At 42.0% G+C, this 24,217-nt stretch overlaps 1 protein-coding gene across 2 annotated transcripts in view; it reads left to right on the top strand.

The window, feature by feature from the left end:
• The window catches only part of AKAP7 (A-kinase anchoring protein 7), a 123,966-nt gene that overhangs the window by 52,116 nt on the left and 47,633 nt on the right, over window positions 1-24,217 (top strand). For both annotated transcript variants that reach the window (XM_014955653.1, XM_014955652.1), the window contains exon 6: window positions 3,726-3,870. In XM_014955653.1, coding sequence (XP_014811139.1) covers window positions 3,726-3,870 — 145 coding nt within the window. The remainder of the gene's footprint in view (window positions 1-3,725; window positions 3,871-24,217) is intronic.

The following is a 24,217-nucleotide window of genomic DNA, read 5'->3' as shown; positions in this document are numbered from 1 at the left end:
ACGGGCAGCTTGTCTTGACTGATGCCTCTCCTTCCAGCCCAAAAGTTATATCTTGACCAATTTTCCCTCCCTCTCTGGGCTGCTGCTTGGTGCTCCCTGCTCTTAGGCCTCCCCGCCACTGCCGGCTCCTGTCAGGATGGCGCTGCTCTATGTCAGGCCACGGCCGCCATCTTGCCGTTGCACCCCTGCCATTAACCGCTGCTCACCACATAATGCTGGGGGCCCACCACAGCGCTCTCCTGGCAAGAAACGGACCCTTAACCTTCCTTTTGGCCTCCTGGTTGAATGGGGGTACCCCTCTCCTCAAGGGTCGAGCTCTTCCTACCAGCCCCTGCCCTGTCCCTGGCCTCCTGGGAGCCCTGCTCTGAGGATGGAAGAAGCCCTTCCCGCTGCCCGGCTCCCCACTGCTTGCCTCTTTTCACTGTGGAGTTCACTTAACGAGCTTCTTGGAGGAACTGTAAATGAATCTTCATATGCAGCCCCTGCCTCTGGAGAGCTGGGAGACGGGCATTTTGGCTGCGGGGTCTGGTACACGGCACCCGAAGCTGCTTGTGGGAGGGTGTCAGGCACCTCGCTTTGCCGCCATGTTAAAGCCTATCCTTGAGCCTTTCTCCCACTGGTCCCACAAAGGAGGCATATACAGCAAGTTAACAGCCATGACAGGGCTGTCTTCTTGGTTCCCTGCTGGACTTGGAGGAGCTCCATGTGCAGCATCCTTCCAGGTGGGGTCCCTTGACAGGTATCCATTCCTGCCATGTCCCTTGACGGGTATCCATTCCTTACGGTGCTTCCCCAAGAGGGGCTTGTCTTCTTCTTCCCCTTCCAGCACCAAATGCTTCAGAACAGCCTCTCAGGTACTCTGCTTTTCACCCTCCCCCAGTTATAGAATATCTTTATAATCGGCATCCTTCCAGGTGGGGTCCCTTGACAGGTATCCATTCCTGCCATGTCCCTTGACGGGTATCCATTCCTTACGGTGCTTCCCCAAGAGGGGCTTGTCTTCTTCTTCCCCTTCCAGCACCAAATGCTTCAGAACAGCCTCTCAGGTACTCTGCTTTTCACCCTCCCCCAGTTATAGAATATCTTTATAATCGGCATCTCTAACTTTGCCATGTGGGAACAACTCTTTCATCTCCACTATCCAGGCCCTTTCAATTAAGAAATGAACCATGACTTTCCCATGCACCTGTGTTGTTTCATCCTTTCACGTCTAATTGCAACCGTTGCAAACAGTGCTCCAGAAATAGCTCCACGTTATTAAAAATATCATAGAGTTGCTTTTCCAGATATCTTTCAGTAGTGCATCACAAGCATAACTCAGTCCCTGAGCATTCAGCCTTTGATTCACACCTTACCAATCTGTTTTTGACAAGCAACATCCCATTCTCTTGTAAGTGCTATTTTTTTATAGGAGCGTGAAATAGCGATTTTGATTTTTTCCTCATTTTGTTCCATGAGTGTTCAAGGCTTCACATTTTGACAGGTGTTCTCCTGGCTGAAAAGGTCTTTTTTTTATTCCTGATTGATGTCTAAATGTATTTCAAAGAACTGTCAGCCAAAAAGCAAAGAGTGATGATTTAATTTCAAAATAACCTTAGTACATAAGGACTAATCTAGCCATGGAATATCAAATTTTAAATAATGACAGTGAGGCTGGAATATGTGCGGACTGCCAAGGAGGTCGTGTTCCCGAAATGAAAAGCATCCACCACTAGATGTCATCGTTTCAGAGATTAAGGAAATTGAAAAACGATTTTGACCTTCACTAAATTAGATTTTAGGGGACTGAAAGTCAGGCTGAGGGAGTTGAGAGTGGTTTCAGAGATTAAGGAAATTGAAAAACGATTTTGACCTTCACTAAATTAGATTTTAGGGGACTGAAAGTCAGGCTGAGAGAGTTGGGAGTGTTTATCTTGGAGAAGAGAAGGCTCTGGGGAGACCTTAGAACCCCTTCCAGTCCCTAAAGGGGCTCCAGTAAAACTGGGAAGGGACTCTTGATCAGGGAGTGGAGCCATAGGACGAGGGGGAAGGGTTTTAAACTGAAAGAGGGGATATTTAGGTTAGAAATTAGGAAGAAATTCTTTGCTGTGAGGGTGGTGAGACCCTGGCCCAGGTTGCCCAGAGAAGCTGTGACTGCCCCATCCTTGAAGGGGTTCAAGGCCAGGCTGGATGGAGCTTGGAGCAACCTGGTCTGGTGGGAGGTGTCCCTGCCCAGGGCAGGGGGTTGGAACTGGATGATCTGTAACGTCCCTTCCAATGCGAACTATTCTGAAATTCTACAAAATGATGATCTTTAAGGTCCCTTCCAATGCAAACTGTTCTGAAATTCTACAAAACGTGCATGTGCTTGTGAGCCTGGGGAGAGTCATGTCACTAGTGACCTTCTGTCTCTGCCAGGGGCTGTCTCCACTCATGCCTCATGTCAACCCCGTATCTGTGTGCTGTTCAAGGCCATGGCAGTGGCAGCCTCTGTAGCCGGCCATGTCCATGTCCTCTGAGCATGTGTGTGTATCTCCAGGGGGTGAAATATGAATTCCTTAAAAGCAGTGGGTATATCCATCAGAGACCCTGGGTCCCCAGGGAGGCCCTGGGTTGGGCTCCAGCGGCTGGGCAGTAGGGAGGCCTGGGCTGGAGCTGCTGGAGCTGACAGTGGTCACTCCTAAAATCCCTTAGCATATAGTAACAATTTTTAAAAAAGCAAACAGCATTTTTTTGAGGTGAATTGAGGAAGAAAATACTGAATTTCTACAAAGATAGCTATTTATTGAAAATACAATGGAATGAAGAACTCTATACTCTTAAAATAACTACTGAAATGAGGTTTTCTAAAAACAGCCACATAGGATATTTATTAAGTTCCGCTTCATGTATGCTAAATTACATAATGATAGTGATATTGTATGTAAGTTTTTAGATTTGCTGAGATCTAAAGAGCGGCTGGGCAGTAGGGAGGCCTGGGCTGGAGCTGCTGGAGCTGACAGTGGTCACTCCTAAAATCCCTTAGCATATAGTAACAATTTTTAAAAAAGCAAACAGCATTTTTTTGAGGTGAATTGAGGAAGAAAATACTGAATTTCTACAAAGATAGCTATTTATTGAAAATACAATGGAATGAAGAACTCTATGCCCTTAAAATAACTACTGAAATGAGGTTTTCTAAAAACAGCCACATAGGATATTTATTAAGTTCCGCTTCATGTATGCTAAATTACATAATGATAGTGATATTGTATGTAAGTTTTTAGATTTGCTGAGATCTAAAGACTAGTACATGTTAAATACAACCACATTTTCCTGTTCAGTGATTTTAAAGACCCAGAAAACTGCCCTTGACAAACATTTGAGATTCTTCCTTGCAGTAGCACGACTAGCAGTGACAACAAGAATAATTTCCAGTTATATCTTCCATGAAGACTGTGGCAAATCATTTGAAGTTAAAACATTTGTAACATTGTGTATGTCCATTTGATTCTGGCAAGACTGAAGAGGGAGGTGTAGAAAGGAGATGTAATGACACTTTTATTTCCTTTTTTAAGTTCTCTAGCAGACAGTGCTTGAATAAAGCGGAAGATTTGGCACATGATTGTTCCAGTCTTCTTTTTGCATCTTGAAGTTGTTTTACATCCTAACTGTATCTCTGGTTAAAATTAAAACCCTAGGAATTAAATAGGAAAATTCATCCTTCTAGTAGAATGCCTAATTGAATTTTATGTTGCTATTTAAAGGTGAAAAAAATTGACTCGAGCCTGTATGAAGACTTTAAAAGCCATTATTTTGGAGTTGAAATCCTGCACCGCCTAGATCTTTGCTCCATGTTGAAAAAAAAGCAACCAAATGGTTACTACTTCTGTGAGTCTTCTATTGTTTTTGGTGAGTACATCTTCATTTTCCTCTTATCTCCGTTTTGTCTATAAGGTACATGTGTGAAACACCATTTTTTCTGAAGTTTATCTTAGATGATTCTTGTAATAATATTGGTGGAGTCTGACAGAAGCCTGTCCTTCAGTCCTGGCTCTCCAGGAACACGGTGCGGTCCTTCTTGCTGACAGCTGAAGTTTAGGTTCAGCTGTCCATCCCCAGAATCCAGTTCCATTTCTCACCCTAAACTGAGTGTTTAAGAGTGAGCTGTATCGCTCTCCAGAACTGATCATCTCTCTGTTGACGATAAAGACAGCCTGTGTGATTGAGTTAGATTAGATGTGGTAATTATACATGATTAAAGCTGAGTGAAATGGCTCTGGTTTGGCAGAGATGTGACCTCACTTGGACTATATTCATATACAGAGAGAATTTCAGTGGTACAACAGATTTCATGATAACTATTCAGAACTCCATCAAGACTTTAAACATTGACTTTAAACAGACACCTTGCCTATGCCATTACAATGCTAGAAATCAGTTGTGTCCTCGTGCTTTGTCTAAACAGAACTTCACATCCCTGTGATCCTAGGCTTGTCTTCCTGGTTCTGCCACAAATTTTTTGTAGCTGGAACTTCAGGTGATAAACGTGGAACGTCTATAGACTGAGAGACTATGGGATAATGGTTTGTACAATAACACTCTCTGTGATGGTCAGTTCCCAGTAGCTGATAGTAGATCTTGGGGCTACTATTAGTCAAGTTAAGAAGGCCAATGGCATCCTGGAGTGCATCATGAAGAGCGTGGCCAGCAGGTGGAGAGAGGTCATCCTCCCCCTCTGCTCTGCCCTGGGGAGGCCCCATCTGAAGCACTGGGTCCAGTTCTGGGCTCCCCAGTTCAAGAAGGACAGGGAACTGCTGGAGAGGGTACAGCAGAGGGCTACAAAGATGATGAGGGGCCTGGAGCATCTCTCTTCCGAGGAAAGGCTGAGGGACTTGGGTCTTTTTAGCCTGGAGAAGAGAAGGCTGAGGGGGGATCTGATCAACACCTATAAATCCTGAAAGGGTGGGTGTCAGGAGGATGGGGCCAGTCTCTTTTCAGTGGTGCCCAGGGACAGGACAAGAGGGAATGGGCACAAACTGGAACATAAGAAGTTCCATCTAAAGATGAGGAGGAACTTCTTTGCTGTGAGGGTGGCAGAGCCCTGGAAGAGGCTGCCCAGAGAGGTGGTGGGGTCTCCTTCTCTGGAGACATTCCAACCCCACCTGGGCACGTTCCTGTGCAAGCTGCTCTGGTTGGACCTGCTCTGGCAGGGAGGGTTGGACTGGATGATCTCCAGAGGTCCCTTCCAACTCCATATCATTCTGTGATTATGTGAAGGACATGAATTAAAACACTCTAAGTGGCATAATTAGAGAACGTTGAGGATTTTTTCTTCAGTGCAGTCACCCCTTTAAATCTAGGAATGTATTGCATGAGGTGTTGGGAATATCTTTAAAAATACCATTCCTGCACCTACAGATCTTTAAGAAACAGATAATATGGGAAGATGGTCAAGTAGTAATAATGCAAAATACAAAGTTTTTTATATTAATTGCTTTTTTCACCTGTCCTAATTTGGCTGATTCTTTATATATGGCATGTTAGAGGTGAGTGTCAAAAGTGTTTGTAGCAGGTCATGTTGTTTGGAAGTCAGTTTATGCTTGTTTTTCTTTGTACTGGTACAGCTTGGGGTTTATGGGTTTGGGATTATTTATTTTTTTTGCTGTAGACATGTCAAAGATTGAATGTAGTGGTGTTTGAAGACATGGGACGCTGAAATTTGTACTAAAAGTTCATGTGAAGACTTAACTTCATCTTTTTTCTTCAGAAATAGAAATATAGCAATAGAGCAAAATTCTATTTGGCGTGATGTCAATGAGCAATAGCTCCATCTCAATGAGAATATGGACTGTCTTGGTAAATCTTAATAAATCAAAACTTTAACTTTGATCTACTTAAGGGAAAGAGAATATCTGTTCTTGTACGAATCCTCTAATAATAGGAAAGAAATATGAAAAATCTTTTACAAGGAGCCTCAACAAGAAAATGCTGACTTAAAGACTATGATGAATTTGTTCTCGTATACCTTGCAACATTTTCCAGATTTCTGGTAATGAGCAGAAGTATTTTTTTTTAAAAAAGTGAGTAGAAATCATTCCAACAAGTAAATTATTCAGTGGATCTGACATTTCCCACTCCAAAGCCTTAGTAATGGAGATATTCATAACCAAGGAATGATCATATTCTCAGAAAGAACGAGCAAAACATGAAACATCAGGGCAATCTTCCAAGACTATTGCCATCCCAACTGTGTGAACAGAAGCATCTTCACTGGAATCTTTTCTCGTGTGGACACTTTTAAAGGAAATCCCTGTCTTCATCCTTAAGTAATAAGGAATCTCAAAAAGGTGAAACTTCTGTTTGTTGTGAAAATACATCCTTATGGACTACGAAATCTTGAAAAGATGAAAACTTAAGTTTGTTGTGAAGTTACCTTGTTAAGGACTAAGAAATCTCAAGAAGATGAAGATTTTATGAAGGTACCATGTCCATCCCCAGTTTCTGCAAAACTTTTATAGAGATATAATGAGCATAAAATAAAAGGAAAACTTCTGATCCAGGCACCTCTTCTAGTTCAGCTGATTTTGATGGAAAGGTCCAACGTTCAAAGACTTGACTTGAATTGACAGAATTGACAGAAATAGCTGTGAATGATGCATTATACTCAATTTTTTCTAAGCATATACTGTTTTTTTCATCATCCTAAAAACTATACCTGGTTAATAGGCAGGTTATACCTGGTTATACCTGGGGCCTCATCTGCTGTTTTTCAGCTCCTTTTCAAGGTCTGCATTGTTTCATCCTTAATGCTATAAAACCAACGCTATGTTGGAGACAAAGAGTGTTCATGACCAGTTAGTTCTACTTCTAAATCCCTGCTGTTTGGACTAGTTTTGCATAAATCCTGCTATTGAAGTTAGTGCTGGTTCCAGGACTCTGTAGGGCTTTGGTGACAACTTGGTTTCTGCCTTGTGGTAACTTGATATCACTGGTGGAAGCGCTCAGTGGTCTTGAGGACTGTTTTGAGAGTTTAAGATTAAATGCTTCTACAATACTTTAAAAATGCCAGGCACTTTGCAAATGCTAATGGCTGTTAAATGTATTTTTTTGTAGTTAGGGCCACCTTTATTAGCCTGGAGAAGAGAAGGCTTTGGGGAGACCTTAGAGCCCCTTCCAGTCCCTAAAAGGGGCTACAGGAGAGATGAGGAGGGAGGGGAATGGTAATAATAATAAGGGGGAATAATAATAAGGGGGAATGGTTTTAAACTGAAAGAGGGGAGATTTAGATTAGACACTAGAAAGAAATTCTTTGCTGTGAGGGTGGTGAGAGCCTGGCCCAGGTTGCCCAGAGAAGCTGTGGCTGCCCCATGCCTGGAGGGGTTCAAGGCCAGGCTGGATGGGGCTTGGAGCAACCTGCATCCACATAAAGAAAGAGAAATTAGAAGTTTATTTAACATGGTATAAAATATTTTCATTTGAGTGAAATTGAGGCTCCACTATTCACAAATATACTTCAGAATATTTTAGAATTAAATATTTCTTACATTGGAAACACCAATGGTAACCGAGTAAAAGCCCTTCTCATTGTCCAGATTCTGCATCCTCCAAACTTAGGCACATTGTGTGTTGGTTTCTCTTACTCTCCTTACTCACATGACAGTGAATCACTTCTTCTAAAATGATGAATCATTCTTTGATTTTACCTGTTATCTGTCCTTCTTTCTTCTTTTTCTATAACTTCAAAACACCCTGGGTGTGTTTCTGTCACTTCTTAATTTTCCTTTCCTCGATAGTCTATTTGTCTGCCACCTTCTACCTTCTCCACTATTCGGTTGTGAGTAACCACTCGTGAGATTCTTGCATGTCTCTGTCACTCTTCCTGAATTGTAATTAATAATATGGCAGTCATATTGCTTCTGGATAAAAACGTCTTGGGCAGCTTCCCAGGGACTATTTCTTAACATTTGAAATAAGTAATTAATTCACTGTTTGTGATGAGTTTATCCCCAATTTTGGGCATGCAATATGCTGAATAACTCTTTGCCTACGTAAAAAGCAACAGGTATTTGGTGCCAATTCGTAACGTCTTTCTCTAAAGCACCATTTCTTACATTAAAACTTGATGGATGTTCTCTTTGGCTCTAGTGATACAGATCATCTTGTATTGTTACACTGGGCAGTTTCTTCTGTATTTTTTAATTTTCTGCTATTGAAACATTGACCTTAAGTCTGGCGTTTTTCAGAATGAGATAGCATTTTTATATTACTTTTGTAATACCAACAGAATGAGATAGCATTTTTATATTACTTTTTTAATATTACTTTTGTCAATTAAAAGCTATATTGATAAATTCTATGTGTGAGTAAGGAGGAGAACAAGTTGGTTGAGAGGGAAATAGGCAATGTAAATATAGATAGAAAGCAGAAATTTAAATTTCAGAATGATATTTGCTTATTTTGAATGGAAATTTTGACGTCCCTGACTTTGAGCTTTGATGTTGGCAAATGTGTAACAAACTTTTCATTAGAAAGTATTGGGGAGCTTTAGAGACAGGAACGTGATGTTTAGAATGCAGTCATGCATCTTCTAATACTGAAAATAAGTAAAACCTTCTCATCATCTTCTATGATTCGTGATTCTGTGATTCGTGATTCTGTGATTATGAGGTATGTAGTATTTGCTTTATTGTACAGGGTAATTTTTGCAATCTTCTTTAAAAAATACCATAATATAATTCTATTCTAAAGGCTATTGTCCTTTTATTTTTCAACAAAAAGGTGTTTGAAGTAGGGCTGTGTTTTCATGCCAGAGCTGTTATCAGGAGTTGAAAATAAGTGAAAATAAGATTTTCCACAAATGATTTTCAAAAATATGTACAGACAGTGGGATAAAACTTGATGAAGTAAATCTGACAGGAAAACACAAAAGTGTGTTTGACATCAGTAAGAGTGTGATTCATGACTGAAAATTTAGTCGAGTATGTAAAAAAGGAAGAATTTATTTTTTACAACATAACATATGCTATAAAATACAATTTAATAACATCCAGCACCTTTTTCTGTGTCTTAAGTATTTCTGCTTTAAATACATTTTTCCTCAAGCAGACTTCGGTGTCCAAATAATTAGTTTATTCCTAAATTTGATATAATAAAAATACATTGAAAATATGGAAAGCATTGATTTCAAGATACGTTAATTGCAAAAAAGAAAACAGACTGCATAGGAAGTGAGGAGTAAATGAAATAAGTTTTTGAATATGAATATAAATGAAATAATATTTTTTCATTCTATAGATCAGTAAAAGATAATTACTTTTTATTCTTAAAATTTTCCTAGCTAGGATGTTGCTTTTGTTGGTACATATTTATTGTGTAATCTTAACATCAAAGGGAAGGTACATTTGATTTCCCTTAATTGAATGAAGCTTTTCTGCAGTTTCTGTGAGGAGTGTTTCTCAGTGGTTTGAAGGACGTGGAGTGAAAGGAAGCCCAGTTTTCCATTGTTGAGATGTCACCATTTCTCAGTTGTGGATGGTTAGTGCAGATGTGAGGAGTTTATCCTGTGTGCTGTGTGGTTACACCGAGTCTGCCCAGCTTCCTGCCCCATCCCTGCCAGGTACTGTCAAATAAGACATGGTTGCAGGCCAGTAGAGATCAAGAATAATACAAACACTGACATAAAATTTTAGTTGTTGAGGAAAAGGACTTTGTTTCATTTAATACCACAACTTATATTTCTCTTTCAGAACAGGACTCAGGAATGAATAGAAACAAGTGATAATTTCGTTTCCAGTAGTTTTCTTATTCTGTACCTTAAATATTTTTGAAGCCCCTAGTATTTGTAAAAGCAGTTTCCTTTCAGTGGAAATAATTTCAAGATAAAATGTGACGGATTTTAAAGAAGCATCATTAATGTGGCATATAGTGTCATTTCTTGTTTCCTAGAAAGCAGCAAGGCGTTGTTTCCAGCGGAAGCAGGAGAATGTGAGAGCAAAATCACATCATTAAATACCTCCAGGGGTGGTGCCTCAACCACCCCCCTGGGCAGCCCATTCCAAGGCTTCATAACCCTTTCAGTGTAAAATTTCTCCTAATATCCATCCTAAACCTCCCCTGGTGCAACTTGGGGCCATTTCCTCTTGTCCCATGGCCTGTTCCTTGGGAGAAGTGACCGACCCCCCCTGGCTACACCCTCCTTTCAGGGAGTTGGAGAGAGCCAGAAGGTCCTCACAAGACTTGTGCTCCAGACCCCTCACCAGCCTCATTGCCCTAAATGCTCTGTTTGGTGCTTGTCTTTTTTTGCTGTTCATCAGAGACAGTTTATCTGTATATAAGGTTGATACATACATAGATATATATGTGCTTCTGTGTGTGTCTGTGTTTGTGTGTTAGTGTATGTGCACAGGCATCTCTACATAGCATAACTCTTGGTATTTATTGTGAGGTAATGCAAAACATTCCTTTTATGCAGCTTTTTTCTTGCTGGAAACCTTTTAATCAATGAAGTGGGTGGTGTTCGTGTGGGGGAGCCTAAGAAAAAGCACACCAGAAAAGCACTGAATGAATGTGGTGTTGCACAGCCTTTGACTACGGGACTCATACGGTACCTCGAGGTGTATCAAAGCTGCTTCCTACCAATTGCACAGCAGATTCTCCATGACAGGCTTTGGACCGAGTACAGCCCAGATGCTCATTTTCTCAGGTATTGTTAGTACATGATTCATTGAATCATAGAATTCAATAGAGTCATTTAGGTTGAAAAAGACCTTTGAGATCGTCAAGTCCAACTGTTAACCCAGCGCTGCCAAGTCCATCTCTAACCCATGTCCCTCAGCACCACGTCTGCTTGGCTTTTAAATACCTCCAGGGATGGTGACTCCACCACTGCCCTGGGCAGCCTGTTCAAAAAGTTCAAAAATCCCTTTTCTTTGGAAACAGTTTGGAGAGTCTCATACACTGACATGTTTATGCGTGTCCATTTAAAGGACCATCTTTTTTGATTGTTGCGCGTTGTTATCTTCTGTACGTGAGGTTATTTTTCAAGCTCTGCTCTCTTTTGCATCCTTACATAAAAGCCTCATTAGCACTTAAATAAAAAGTTCATGTTTAACGTTGTAATTCAAATAAATAGATAAATCATATTTTATCAAGTAGTATAAAACCACAATTTAAAAATCAGAGCAGATACTGAAGGTGTAACCAGTAATTTCTCCTCTCTCCAAAACATATTTATCGTTGCTAAGGATGAAAACAAGTGTCTTTTTCCTTCTCTAGCAGGGAAACACAGTTGTACTTTGTACAGAATTTTATGGAAATAGCGTCCAGAACAAACAAAGGAAACCATTTTACTTCTAAAGCCTGTTTATACATGAGTACATTTTGTAAAGAAATACTTCTCAATGCATTGAGGAAGGGAGAAAGCATGGGTTATTTCACTTGGTAGATACTGTATCCTCTGCTGGTCTGACAGCAAATGCAGAATCACATTCCCTTTTTTTGACCTTTATAAATATCACTGTGTCCTTGGAGTAAAGAAATATGTTGGAATGCCCACTCAGTTACTTATGTTGTACTTGGTTAATGCAGCCATCTCAGACAAAGCTCCCAAGCCTTGAATTCCTTTTTAAGAAGGAAAATATTTTTCCCAAAGTGATATAATTTTTCACTGAATTTCACTGAATTTCACTGAATTTCTAGAGTTGGAAGGGACCATAGAGATCATCTAGTCCAACTCCCCTGCTGAAGCAGGATTGCCTAGAGCTAGAGCATGTTACTCAGGACTGCATCCAGGCGGGTTTTGAAAATCTCCAAAGAAGGGGACTCCACAACCTCCCTGGGCAGCCTGTTCCAGGGTTCCGTCACCCTCACCGTGAAGAAGTTTCTCCTCATATTTGAGTGGAACCTCTTATGTTCCAACTTGTGCCCGTTGCCCCTCGTCCTCTCGGTGGGAACCACTGAAAAGAGTCTGGCTCCCTCCTCCTTCAACCCTCCCTTGAGAAACTTGTAGGCGTTGATAAGGTCTCCCCTCAGCCTTCTCTTCTCCAGACTAAAGAGTCCCAGCTCTCTCAGTCTCTCCTCATAAGGGAGATGCTCCAATCCTTGAATCATCTTTGTAGCCCTACGCTGGACTCTTTCTAGTAGTTCCCTGTCCCTCTTGAACTGGGGAGCCCAGAACTGGACACAGTACTCCAGTTGTGGCCTCACCAGTGCAGAGTAGAGGGGGAGAATGACTTCCCTTGACCTGCTGGCTACACTCTTCCCTATACAACCCAAGATACCATTGGCCTTCCTGGCCACAAGAGCACACTGTTTACTCATTGCCATTTTACTGTCCACCAGGACCCCTAGATCTTTCTCTTCAGTAGTTGCCTCTAGCGGGTCCACCCCTAACCTGTATTGGTGCCTGACATTCTTCTTCCCCAGGTGCAGGACCCTACACTTTTCCCTGTTGAACCTCATGAGGTTCTTCTTTGCCCAGCCCTCCAGCCTGTCCAAGTCTCGCTGGATGGCAGCACAGCCCTCCGGGGTGTCAGCCACTCCTCCCAGTTTGGTATCATCAGCAAACTTGCTGAGGATACACTCTGTCCCCTCGTCCAGGTCACTGATGAATATATTAAACAGCACGGGTCCAAGTATTGACCCCTGGGGGACTCCACTGGTTACAGGCTTCCAACTTGAACCTGCTCCATTAATAATTACCCTTTGGGTCCTGTCACACAGCCAGTTCTCAATCCACCTCACTGTCCCCTCATCCAGCCCATACTGCCTCAGTTTCCCAATGAGGATGTTATGGGAGACAGTGTCAAAAGCCTTGCTGAAGTCAAGGTAGATGACATCTGCTGCCCTCCCCTCATCCAACCAACCGGTTATGGCATCATAGAAGGCTATCAGATTGGTCATACATGATTTACCCTTGGTAAACCCGTGTTGCCCACTTCCAATAACCCCCCACTCTTCAACTTGTTTGGAGATGACATCTAGTATGAGTCTCTCCATCACCTTCCCAGGGACAGAGGTGAGACTAACTGGTCTGTAGTTCCCAGGGTCCTCCTTCTTGCCCTTTTTGAAGACTGGAGTGATGTTGGCCTTCCTCCAGTCCTCAGGCACCTCTCCTGTTCTCCACGACTTCTCAAAGATGATCGAGAGTGGTCCAGCGATAACGTCTGCCAGCTCCCTCAGCACTCGTGGGTGCAACCCATCAGGCCCCATGGACTTATGAATGTCCAGTTTGGCCAAGTGGTCCCGAACCTGGCCCTCCTCTACTAGAGGAAAAATTTCCTCTCTCCATACCATCCCCCTTGCCTCTAAGGCCACAGATTCATGAGGGGCAGTCCTAACAGTGAAGACTGAAGAAAAGAAGGCATTCAGCAACTCTGCTTTCTCCGTGTCTTCCACTACTAGGGTGCCCACCTCATCCATCAGTGGGCCCACATTATCCCTCACCTTTCTCTTGCTGTTAACATACTGAAAAAACCCCTTTTTGTTATTGTTAATATTTTGTACAAATAGAATAGGTCTTCATATGTGAAACTAAAATTTATCTCAGACAAAGCTCCCAAGCCTTGAATTCTTTTTTAAGAAGGAAAATATTTTTCTCAACGTGACACAATTTTTGTACAAATAGAATAGGACTTCATATGTGAAACTAAAATTTCACAAATCTCAGACAAAGCTCCCAAGCCTTGAATTCCTTTTTAAGAAGGAAAATATTTTTCCCAAAGTGATATAATTTTTCACTGAATTTCACTGAATTTCACTGAATTTCTAGAGTTGGAAGGGACCATAGAGATCATCTAGTGGTGCCTCAACCACCCCCCTGGGCAGCCCATTCCAAGGCTTCATAACCCTTTCAGTGTAAAATTTCTCCTAATATCCATCCTAAACCTCCCCTGGTGCAACTTGGGGCCATTTCCTCTTGTCCCATGGCCTGTTCCTTGGGAGAAGTGACCGACCCCCCCTGGCTACACCCTCCTTTCAGGGAGTTGGAGAGAGCCAGAAGGTCCTCACAAGACTTGTGCTCCAGACCCCTCACCAGCCTCATTGCCCTAAATGCTCTGTTTGGTGCTTGTCTTTTTTTGCTGTTCATCAGAGACAGTTTATCTGTATATAAGGTTGATACATACATAGATATATATGTGCTTCTGTGTGTGTCTGTGTTTGTGTGTTAGTGTATGTGCACAGGCATCTCTACATAGCATAACTCTTGGTATTTATTGTGAGGTAATGCAAAACATTCCTTTTATGCAGCTTTTTTCTTGCTGGAAACCTTTTAATCAATGAAGTGGGTGGTGTTCGTGTGGGGGAGCTTAAGAAAAAGCACACCAGAAAAGCACTGAATGAATGTGGTGTTGCACAGCCTTTGACTACGGGACTCATACGGTACCTCGAGGTGTATCAAAGCTGCTTCCTACCAATTGCACAGCAGATTCTCCATGACAGGCTTTGGACCGAGTACAGCCCAGATGCTCATTTTCTCAGGTATTGTTAGTACATGATTCATTGAATCATAGAATTCAATAGAGTCATTTAGGTTGAAAAAGACCTTTGAGATCGTCAAGTCCAACTGTTAACCCAGCGTTGCCAAGTCCATCTCTAACCCATGTCCCTCAGCACCACGTCTGCTCGGCTTTTAAATACCTCCAGGGATGCTGACTCCACCACTGCCCTGGGCAGCCTGTTCAAAATGTTTCTTTTCTTTTGAAATATCCCTTTTCTTTGGAAACAGTTTGGAGAGTCTCATACACTGACATGTTTATGCGTGTCCATTTAAAGGACCATCTTTTTTGATTGTTGCGCGTTGTTATCTTCTGTACGTGAGGTTATTTTTCAAGCTCTGCTCTCTTTTTCATCCTTACATAAAAGCCTCATTAGCACTTAAATAAAAAGTTCATGTTTAACGTTGTAATTCAAATAAATAGATAAATCATATTTTATCAAGTAGTATAAAACCACAATTTAAAAATCAGAGCAGATACTGAAGGTGTAACCAGTAATTTCTCCTCTCTCCAAAACATATTTATCGTTGCTAAGGATGAAAACAAGTGTCTTTTTCCTTCTCTAGCAGGGAAACACAGTTGTACTTTGTACAGAATTTTATGGAAATAGCGTCCAGAACAAACAAAGGAAACCATTTTACTTCTAAAGCCTGTTTATACATGAGTACATTTTGTAAAGAAATACTTCTCAATGCATTGAGGAAGGGAGAAAGCATGGGTTATTTCACTTGGTAGATACTGTATCCTCTGCTGGTCTGACAGCAAATGCAGAATCACATTCCCTTTTTTTGACCTTTATAAATATCACTGTGTCCTTGGAGTAAAGAAATATGTTGGAATGCCCACTCAGTTACTTATGTTGCACTTGGTTAATGCAGCCATCTCAGACAAAGCTCCCAAGCCTTGAATTCTTTTTTAAGAAGGAAAATATTTTTCTCAACGTGACACAATTTTTGTACAAATAGAATAGGACTTCATATGTGAAACTAAAATTTCACAACACACTTCCCTCGTAGTTATAAATCTTAAAAACTGAGATTGAAAGACAATAAGCGTATTTCTAGATGAAGATACAAGAAAGTCTTCTAGATTTAGTGCTGGCTTTTTTTGAGAACCTGCCAGTAAATCACTCCTAGCTGTTAGCTCGCTTTTGACTCCAGAGGTTTCTGGGAGGTCTTTCAGATTATGCACTTTTGATGTTACCAACTCTATATTAAGTAGGTATTGCATCTTCTTACAGAGATATGATGGAAAATCATAATGCCCAAGCTTTGCTTCACTTGTCTTTACTTTTTTCTTCTTTTAGGTATATGTAACATGCAGATTAATTGCTGTTAATACTCTTATACGTAATGATTTACAAAATAACTGACTGGTTTGAGTTTATTTGAAACTGCATGTATTTTAATTTAAATCCATAAGTATATTTTGCTAATGTTTTAGTTTCTTGGGTGAGCAGTATAACTAGGGTTATGTTATTTTAATGAACTCTTGATATTTTAGCTCCTCTGTAATTGGAGGCCAATGAAAAACTCACAGAAGCATTTGTTTAAATCAAAATTAGGAGGCTGTTGATCTGTAGCAAAATATCAGCTGGGTTCCAGCAGAAGTTTCTGTTAACTCTGGGGCAGGAGATGATTTTTGTGTTACTTAGGTTTTTCTGAAAAGACTGTATGAAGGGAATAACAAGAATTTGTGCATGACTAACCCGAAGGAGTTCACTTCACAGTCATCCAAGAAAGCAAAAGCTGGCTGGCATTCCCAGTTCTCCTCTCCTTCCCATTTAAAAGGAGTTTTCTGCTTTGGGCTCAAGGAACCCTTGGAGCGGAAACCATAAGAAATGAGTCAGTGTTACTGCCGGTCCTGAGCTTTTAGTAGAGACCATTTGGCTCTTCTCTTCATGATGATGAATCCTGAGGATTCACACACAGGCAGCCGTGGCAGTGTGATACCTGTTAGTTAAAATTGCACCAAATTTCAATCCTTTGGTAATTGCGTTCATGTTGTGTTGGTAGCCCATATGCTAAGAGGTCACCTGCAAGCGATTAACACCGATTATTCAGTATGTTTGCTGCAAAGATAGGTTAATAATGAATGCATTTTTTCATGTTGTGTTGGTAGCCCATATGCTAAGAGCTCACCTGCAAGCGATTAACGCAGATTATTCAGTACGTTTGCTGCAAAGAAAGGTTAATAATGAATGCATTTTTTGGTGCCTGATTGTGAGAATGAAGATTTCAAATTCCATGATGTTTTCCTCTTCCTTTTCATGGTGTAAAATAATAGAATGATAGAATCATCTGGGTTGGAAGGGAACTTTCAGATCATCTAGGCCAACCATCAACCTAACTCTGATAAAAACCATCACTAACCCATGGCCCTCATCACTATGTCAACCCATCTTTTCAATACCTCCAGGGATGGGGACTCCACCACTGCCCTGGGCAGCCCATTCCAATGATTAATAACCATTTTAGTTTCCAATGTGCAATAACCCTTTCAGTGTCAAAATAGTTCCTAATCTCCAATCTAAACCTCCCCTGGTGCAACGTAAGGCCATTTCCTCTTGTCCCATGGCCTGTTCCTTGGGAGAAGAGACCGAACCCCCCTGGCTACACCCTCCTTTCAGCAAGAAAAAAATTGTAAAAGGGAAGAAACAGATTTTTTCCCCCCCTGGCTACACCCTCCTTTCAGCGAGAAAAAAATTGTAAAAGAGAAGAAACAGATTTTTAAAATTGCAGTCAATAAGTGATTGCTAGACTAAATGCTCATAATATTCTAGAATATGTGGAGTAGATCTGGAAATATTTTCCATTGCCCCATTTCTGTGTATTTAGGAAGACTGAGAACAAAGCTGTTCCTGAAATAGGTTTGTTTTAACCAGTCTACTTTAGAGCAGAGCTGTGTTTGGCACATTTGCTATCTGCAAGATTATACTCCCTGTATCAGTTTTAGCTGGGGTAGATGTGGCCTTAACCTTGTACACACCGCTGTAAATTACATCCTGCATCTCAGGTGAAAGCCACGGTCCTGCACAGAAATCAGATAAAACAATTCCAAATAGAGCCTGAAGGCTCCATACCCGATTTCTATGTGAATCTCAGGGTGGTGACTGCTGAATTGCTGAAAAATAGCTGTTGAGGATTCACTGCGCTGAACCTTGTCTCTGGTCAGAGCATCCTTTTCTTTTCCTGTGCCATTCACAGACCTTCTTCCCACTGTGGCTGATCTCTTCGAAGGACGTTCGGCTGTGAAAGAAAAAAGACATATTTGAGGATGTGTTCAAATCTAGAGATTCCTTTTCTGGGAAGCTTTGAGGTGAAATGTGTTGTTTCATAGAATCATATGCTGAATATGCATAGAATCATATGCATAGAATCATGCTGCTCCTCCAGCTTTTTTCCTTGCTTAATCTTACAACCTCAGTTTTGCTTCTGGAGGAAAGGAAAGCCCATTTATCATAAAATCATAGAATGGTTTGGGTTGGAAGGGACCTTAAAGCCCATCCAGTTCCACCCCCCTGCCGTGGGCAGGGACACCTCCCACCAGACCAGGTTGCTCCAAGCCCCATCCAGCCTGGCCTTGAACCCCTCCAGGGATGGGGCAGCCACAGCTTCTCTGGGCAACCTGAATTATCACTACAGTGTTTGCCTTTTTTTAAGAAGACTTGCATTTTTTGGCTAAATGTAGTTTTGAATATTTTCTTTACTGCCACGATTACATTTAGCATTTTAAAATGCTTATTCTAGTGAACAGGAAAACCTGGCTACCGAAAAAAAGGAAGTTAGAGGTCTGTTTTTGTACTTCCCTTGGTCTCCATTCAAACATGACAATTTTTTAACCTGTAGAATAAAATGAAATATGAACATGGCACAGTGGGGGTTTTTTGCACTGTTTATATATTACTGATCACATGATGTTAAAACTTGCTTTCTGGAACACTGAGTGTTGTGCACAACCCAGAAGAACAATTCTTCCTTTAAAAAAAAAATAATCAAAATTCATTTTCCACTAGAACAAAGAAATTGAATAATTTTTTTTAAAAAGCAAAAAACCCTTAAAGTAAATGGTGACTACTAATTCTCTTTCCCTCTGAAGTTTGTCAAGAAATTCAGCTAAATGCTCTGAGAGTGTACTGCAGTGTTGTGGGTCAGATCTACTAATGCTGCTGCGTTTTATCACCGATGTCTTGCTCTTCATTACCTTTCTACATGAGAATTCTTCTGGGATTTGGAATATGTATATAAATAGGTGCTCAAAATGGAGCTGGCCTACGGCTGCACAGAGAGGCCCTGGTTACAGTCGGCTTTCCATTCCTGTTGCAACACTCCTCAGTATTGCAATTTATCCCCAGTCTCCCACATTTGGAGCTCCAGAGCCCGGATTTGTTAACTTTCTGAGAATATTACGAAGTTCCTTGACTCCAGCTGCTGGTAAAAATGTGAGTCAGGACAAATTTCAGATTTAAGGGAGTCCATGCTGTAAAATTATAATTTATTCTAGAGGTACTTGACAGTACAACAGCAAAAAGGCTCCTTTTTACACTCTGAAGGGTAATATGTGTTGAATAGACAGATGCCCTGTGCACTGAAGTTTTGGAAAATGGTTATTTCTGCTGACTTTCTGGTGAGAGCAAAACGCCAGCGTTTACATATTTCTTTTAATCTTTTACATTATTCGGTTATGCCAGTGAAAATGTGGCATTTGGTGCTGTGCAAATAAATGCTTAGCACTAAAGAACAGAAATGAAGGGACCAACGCTATTTACTGTGCATTACAGCTGTGTTTTAAAGATTATATCAAAGGCTTTTCATGATTCAGGGGAGGAATAAAGGAAAGTAGCATAAAGTCAGCAAAGGAATTCATGTAAAACTTAAATTACAAAAAAAAAAAGCCACAATTAATAAGGGTTTGATGTTGTCAGCTGACAGCACTTGCGAGCTTGCTGCACCTTATTATGGTTCACTGAAATCTGCCTGTGTGCTGTCGTTTGCTTCAGCAAACAGTACAGGCAGCCAAGGAACACACCTCAACCCTTCTGTTTGTTCAGATTATAAAGAAAAAAAATCTTCTGAAAGAGAAGGATTAACTCCTGACTCCGTTTCCTTTGAAATGGAATGGACTGAGAGCAGCCCTGAGGAGAAGGATGTGGGGGTGTTGGTTGATGAGAAGCTCAACGTGAGCTCCACAGCGCAGAAGGCCCCCCGTGTCCTGAACTGCATCAACAGAAGCATGGCCAGCAGGGCCAGGTGGGGATTCTGCCCCTCTGCTCTGTTCTGGGGAGACCCCACCTGGAGCACCATGTCCAGCTCTGGAGCCCTCAGCACAGGAAGGACATGGACCTGTTGGAATGGGTGCAGAGGATGCCACGAAGATGGTCGAAGGGCTGAAGGAGAGAATGAAGACAGGCTGAGAGAGCTGGAGCTGTTCAGCCTGGAGAAGAGAAGGCTCTGGGGAGACCTTAGAGCCTCTTCCAGTCCCTAAAGGGTCTCCAGGAGAGATGGGGAGGGACTCTTTGGCAGGAGGTGTAGTGACAGGACAAGGGGGCATGGTTTTAAACTGAAAGAGGGGACATTTAGATGAGATCTCAGGAAGAACTACTTTGCTGTGAGGGTGGTGAGAGCCTGGCCCAGGTTGCCCAGAGAAGCTGTGGCTGCCCCATCCCTGGAGGGGTTCAAGGCCAGGCTGGATGGGGCTTGGAGCAACCTGGTCTGGTGGGAGGTGTCCCTGCCCAGGGCAGGGGGTTGGAACTGGATGATTTTTAAGGTCCCTTCCAACCCAAACCATTCTGTGAGTCTATGATTTAATGATAGAGCAGTACCAAGATACAGACACAATCATCTCAGCACCCCAGTGCTGCCGGTGGGAATATTGAATTAAATGAAGGTTTGATAGATCTCAGAGGGTAACATCAGCCTTGGGAGGAACCTGAAGTGTGAGTCTGAAAGTGCCCCAGCTTTTCACATTGTTTTGGGGCTTATCTACAAGTCTCATGTGTCGAGGGGGACACTTGTGTGCTGGCATCCTCTATGAAGTCGTTCTTGTATGTCAGCTCCCAGGCAAGGTCAGTGCGGGGATGGACGGGATGCCTGGGGACACACACCCCACAGAGACACGTCCGCCCGGCAGAGAAGGATGCCATGGGCTGAGCTTGAATATATTTGGGCTTTTCACCCAGAGGTGCTGCACGGCTTATTCTAAACACAGCTCTGAATGCATTCCTGAGGGCAAACAAGCCGGACAGTTGGCAAATTTGGTCTCCAGCCTTGCCCTGAGGTTGGACTTAAAATAGACAGTGGGGCGTATCGGTGGCTGCCGTCCCAGCCTCTGCTGAAAACATACACCCCCTTCAGCAGATGGAACTCCCAGAAACAGGGATTTACAGGGAACAGGAGCAGGGTTTTCTCTCTAGAAGGCACTGTTGTAAAACACATATTAGTGGTGAGATTTCCCTGCAAGTATTTTGATGTGGTTTAAAAAAAGCAGAGCTAAAATAGGCATTTCTATTTTAGGATGCAAATGCCAACTCAGTGTCATTTTTTTCTTTGTAGTACGTGTTTCTAGGAATATTCTTAAGCCATTGAAGAATAAGAAAATCAAATACATTAAAATTAATTTAGTCTAGTCATTTAAGCTTTTTCTCAAAAAAAAAAAAAGAATTTGAAGTGTTTTCAGAAGGACACGTTGAAAATTTGATAGAACTACGCAATTGCATTACAAACCAAGTACCAGGAAGAAATGGGAGCACAGTCTGCACTGTCAAATGTTTGTCTTTGGGGAAGTCCAACAGATGACTTGTTTATCCCCGTTTTTTCTTCTAGGTGGAGATTGTAAATCTGAATTGTTGGGTGCTCCCAAAACACCACCTCCCGTGATGCTCTGTCTCCTGCACTCTGCCTGTGTTCATACCCATAGGCTCTGAGCGCAGAAATACTTGTACGATGAAATGCAGATCAGCTTTTCTTCCTCACCCACTTTTTACATAATTTGCACCACAAGCATCATCTAAAAAAAGCTTTGCCAGGTTTCTTCTGGATCAGCTGAGCTGTGCTGAGCAGCATTAAGAAGGCTGAAGAAGCTTTCAGCCTCTGAGAAGCCTCTGATTAGGACACTTACCTTTGAGTTTCTGTTTCTCTGCTCTGAAGAGAGACACTTTCCGAGATTCAAAATTGTAATTTCTGCTTGGTGGAGGCCCGTAGGCCTCTTGGCTGGCTTTGAACTAGTTTGTCTTGGCTAATTTAGGCCACCAGCCTTGAGAAAATGTGGCACCTTGCCATCCCTCACCTGGAAAAAGTCCATCCCTCCATTTCAGTCCCAAGGTGCCCTCCAGCTTCCCCGGCCTCCCGACAAAATACACACCAGTGTCTCTTGGGGCTGGTTCTTTTTTCATAGTATTTTGGTAGTTCAGGCCTCACATGGTTAGACCTACTGTAATTCTAGAGCCAGTCCCTCAAAATGTGCCTGGGAGAGCTGAGAGCTTCGCCACTGTGCTGTGACTTCTGTCAAAACGTACTTTGTGCATCTGGCCACTCACCCACTTTTTACATAATTTGCACCACAAGCATCATCTAAAAAAAGCTTTGCCAGGTTTCTTCTGGATCAGCTGAGCTGTGCTGAGCAGCGTTAAGAAGGCTGAAGAAGCCTTCAGCCTCTGAGAAGCCTCTGATTAGGACACTTACCTTTGAGTTTCTGTTTCTCTGCTCTGAAGAGAGACACTTTCCGAGATTCAAAATTGTAATTTCTGCTTGGTGGAGGCCCATAGGCCTCTTGGCTGACTTTGAACCAGTTTGTCTTGGCTAATTTAGGCCACCAGCCTTGAGAAAGGGTGGCACCTTGCCATCCCTCACCTGGAAAAAGTCCATCCCTCCGCTTCAGTCCCAAGGTGCCCTCCAGCTTCCCCGCCTCCCAACAAAATACACACCAGTGTCTCTTGGGGCTGGTTCTTTTTTCATAGTTTTTTGGCAGTTCAGGCCTCACATGGTTAGACTTACTGTAATTCTAGAGCCAGTCCCTCAAAATGTGCCTGGAAGAGCACAAAATATACTTTGTGCATCTCGCCGAAATTTCAAGAGATGTCAAACCAGAAGAAACTGCAGGCTTTGGGCTAGCAAAGCACTGCAGATGCCATCAGGACCACCTTTGTCACAGAAAATGCCATCAAGACCACCTTTGTTACACGCCACCTCGAGGGCTCTGTCCAGTTTTGGGGCCCTCACCACAAAAAAGCCATTGAGGGGCTGGAGCGGGTCCAGAGAAGGGCAACGGAGCTGGTGAGGGGTCTGGAGCACAAGTCTGGTGAGGAGCGGCTGAGGGAGCTGGGGGTGTTCAGCCTGGAGAAAAGGAGGCTGAGGGGAGACCTTCTGGCTCTCTACAACTCCCTGAAAGGAGGGTGTAGCCAGGGGGGGTCGGTCTCTTCTCCCAAGGAACAGGCCATGGGACAAGAGGAAATGGCCTCAAGTTGTGCTGCTTTGTAAAACACTCTTCTCAAAAGAGGGTGGCACTGGGAGCTTTGTATTCATTTGGGTACTACATGGATGCCATCTGTCTATATAGAAGGAGATTATGCCTACATAAAATTGAAAAGTATACATTATTGTTTGGTGTATTACTGAAAAACACTTAAAATTGAGGATTCACTGTACTGAACCTTGTCTCTGGTCAGAGCACCTTTTTCTCTTCCTGCGCCGTTCACAGATCTTCTTCCCACTGTGGCCGATGTCTTTGAAGGACGTTTGGCTGTGAAATAAAAGGATGTATTTAAAGATATATTCAAATCTAGAGATACCTTTTCTGGGAAGCTTTGAGGTGAAATGTGTTGTTTCATAAAATCATAGAATGGTTTGGATTGGAAGGGACCTTAAAGACCATCCAGTTCCAATGCCCTGCCATGGGCAGGGACACCTCCCACCAGACCAGGTTGCTCAACCTGAACTGAATTGAACACTTCTGATTTTTTTTTTTTAACTTTTTCCAATGGAGAATATTCGTTTTCTTGCCTAAAATATTGCCTGTGTTCTTGTTTTGATCCCGAGCAGGATGGAAGATACTGCTCGCTCTTGGAAACAGTTTCTGTGCTTTGAAGCCTGGCTTCACTTATGCCCTGTAGTGTTCATGTTTAATTCACTTACGTTGTAGAATATGGGTCATGTTCTTCTCCTTTTGCTCCGGGTTAGGCTGACAGCATCCCCTCCAGTGAGGCAACTGCACAGCCAAAATGAATTTCAATGCGTATAGAACTTAATAACTATTACAGTTATTTTAAAAACTTGTGTACCATCCTGATTTTTTGTTTCTGCTACTGGAAGATAATAGTTCTTAAAACATTAGATGATTTAATTATTGTTAATAACAGAGTAGTGATGGAAAAGAGTAAAAAAAATTATAACCTGCCAACCTTATTTTAATACATTTTAGTTTTGGAATAGTACTTAGCTTAAAGACAATTCTGTTTTCATAAGGAACGATGCTTTACAAATATGTTAAATATATTACACTCATTCTCCTCAGATAAGCTGATTTATCTCCACAAGAAGTATGTAATATTCATAGGATTCTCCGGTCTGAGATTCTTACATCTAGGAAAATCAACATATAATTTTGTGAATCAAACAGTAGTTTGAGTATGAAGCACTAGACATTTTTCCTGCAGAATTTCTGCCACTGATTAAATTATTGGTTTTCTGGAAAGTGTGTCACACTCACAGGAACACTCACAAAGCGCAGGTTAATAGGAGCAGAATTCATACTCTCATTTTGTGGTA

The sequence above is a fragment of the Calidris pugnax genome, unplaced genomic scaffold, assembly GCF_001431845.1.
Source record: "Calidris pugnax isolate Ruff unplaced genomic scaffold, ASM143184v1 scaffold212, whole genome shotgun sequence".
NCBI classification, from domain to species: Eukaryota; Metazoa; Chordata; class Aves; order Charadriiformes; family Scolopacidae; genus Calidris; species Calidris pugnax.
The sequence above is the reverse complement of the archived record's forward strand: the minus strand, read 5'-3'. Positions and strand labels throughout refer to the sequence as shown.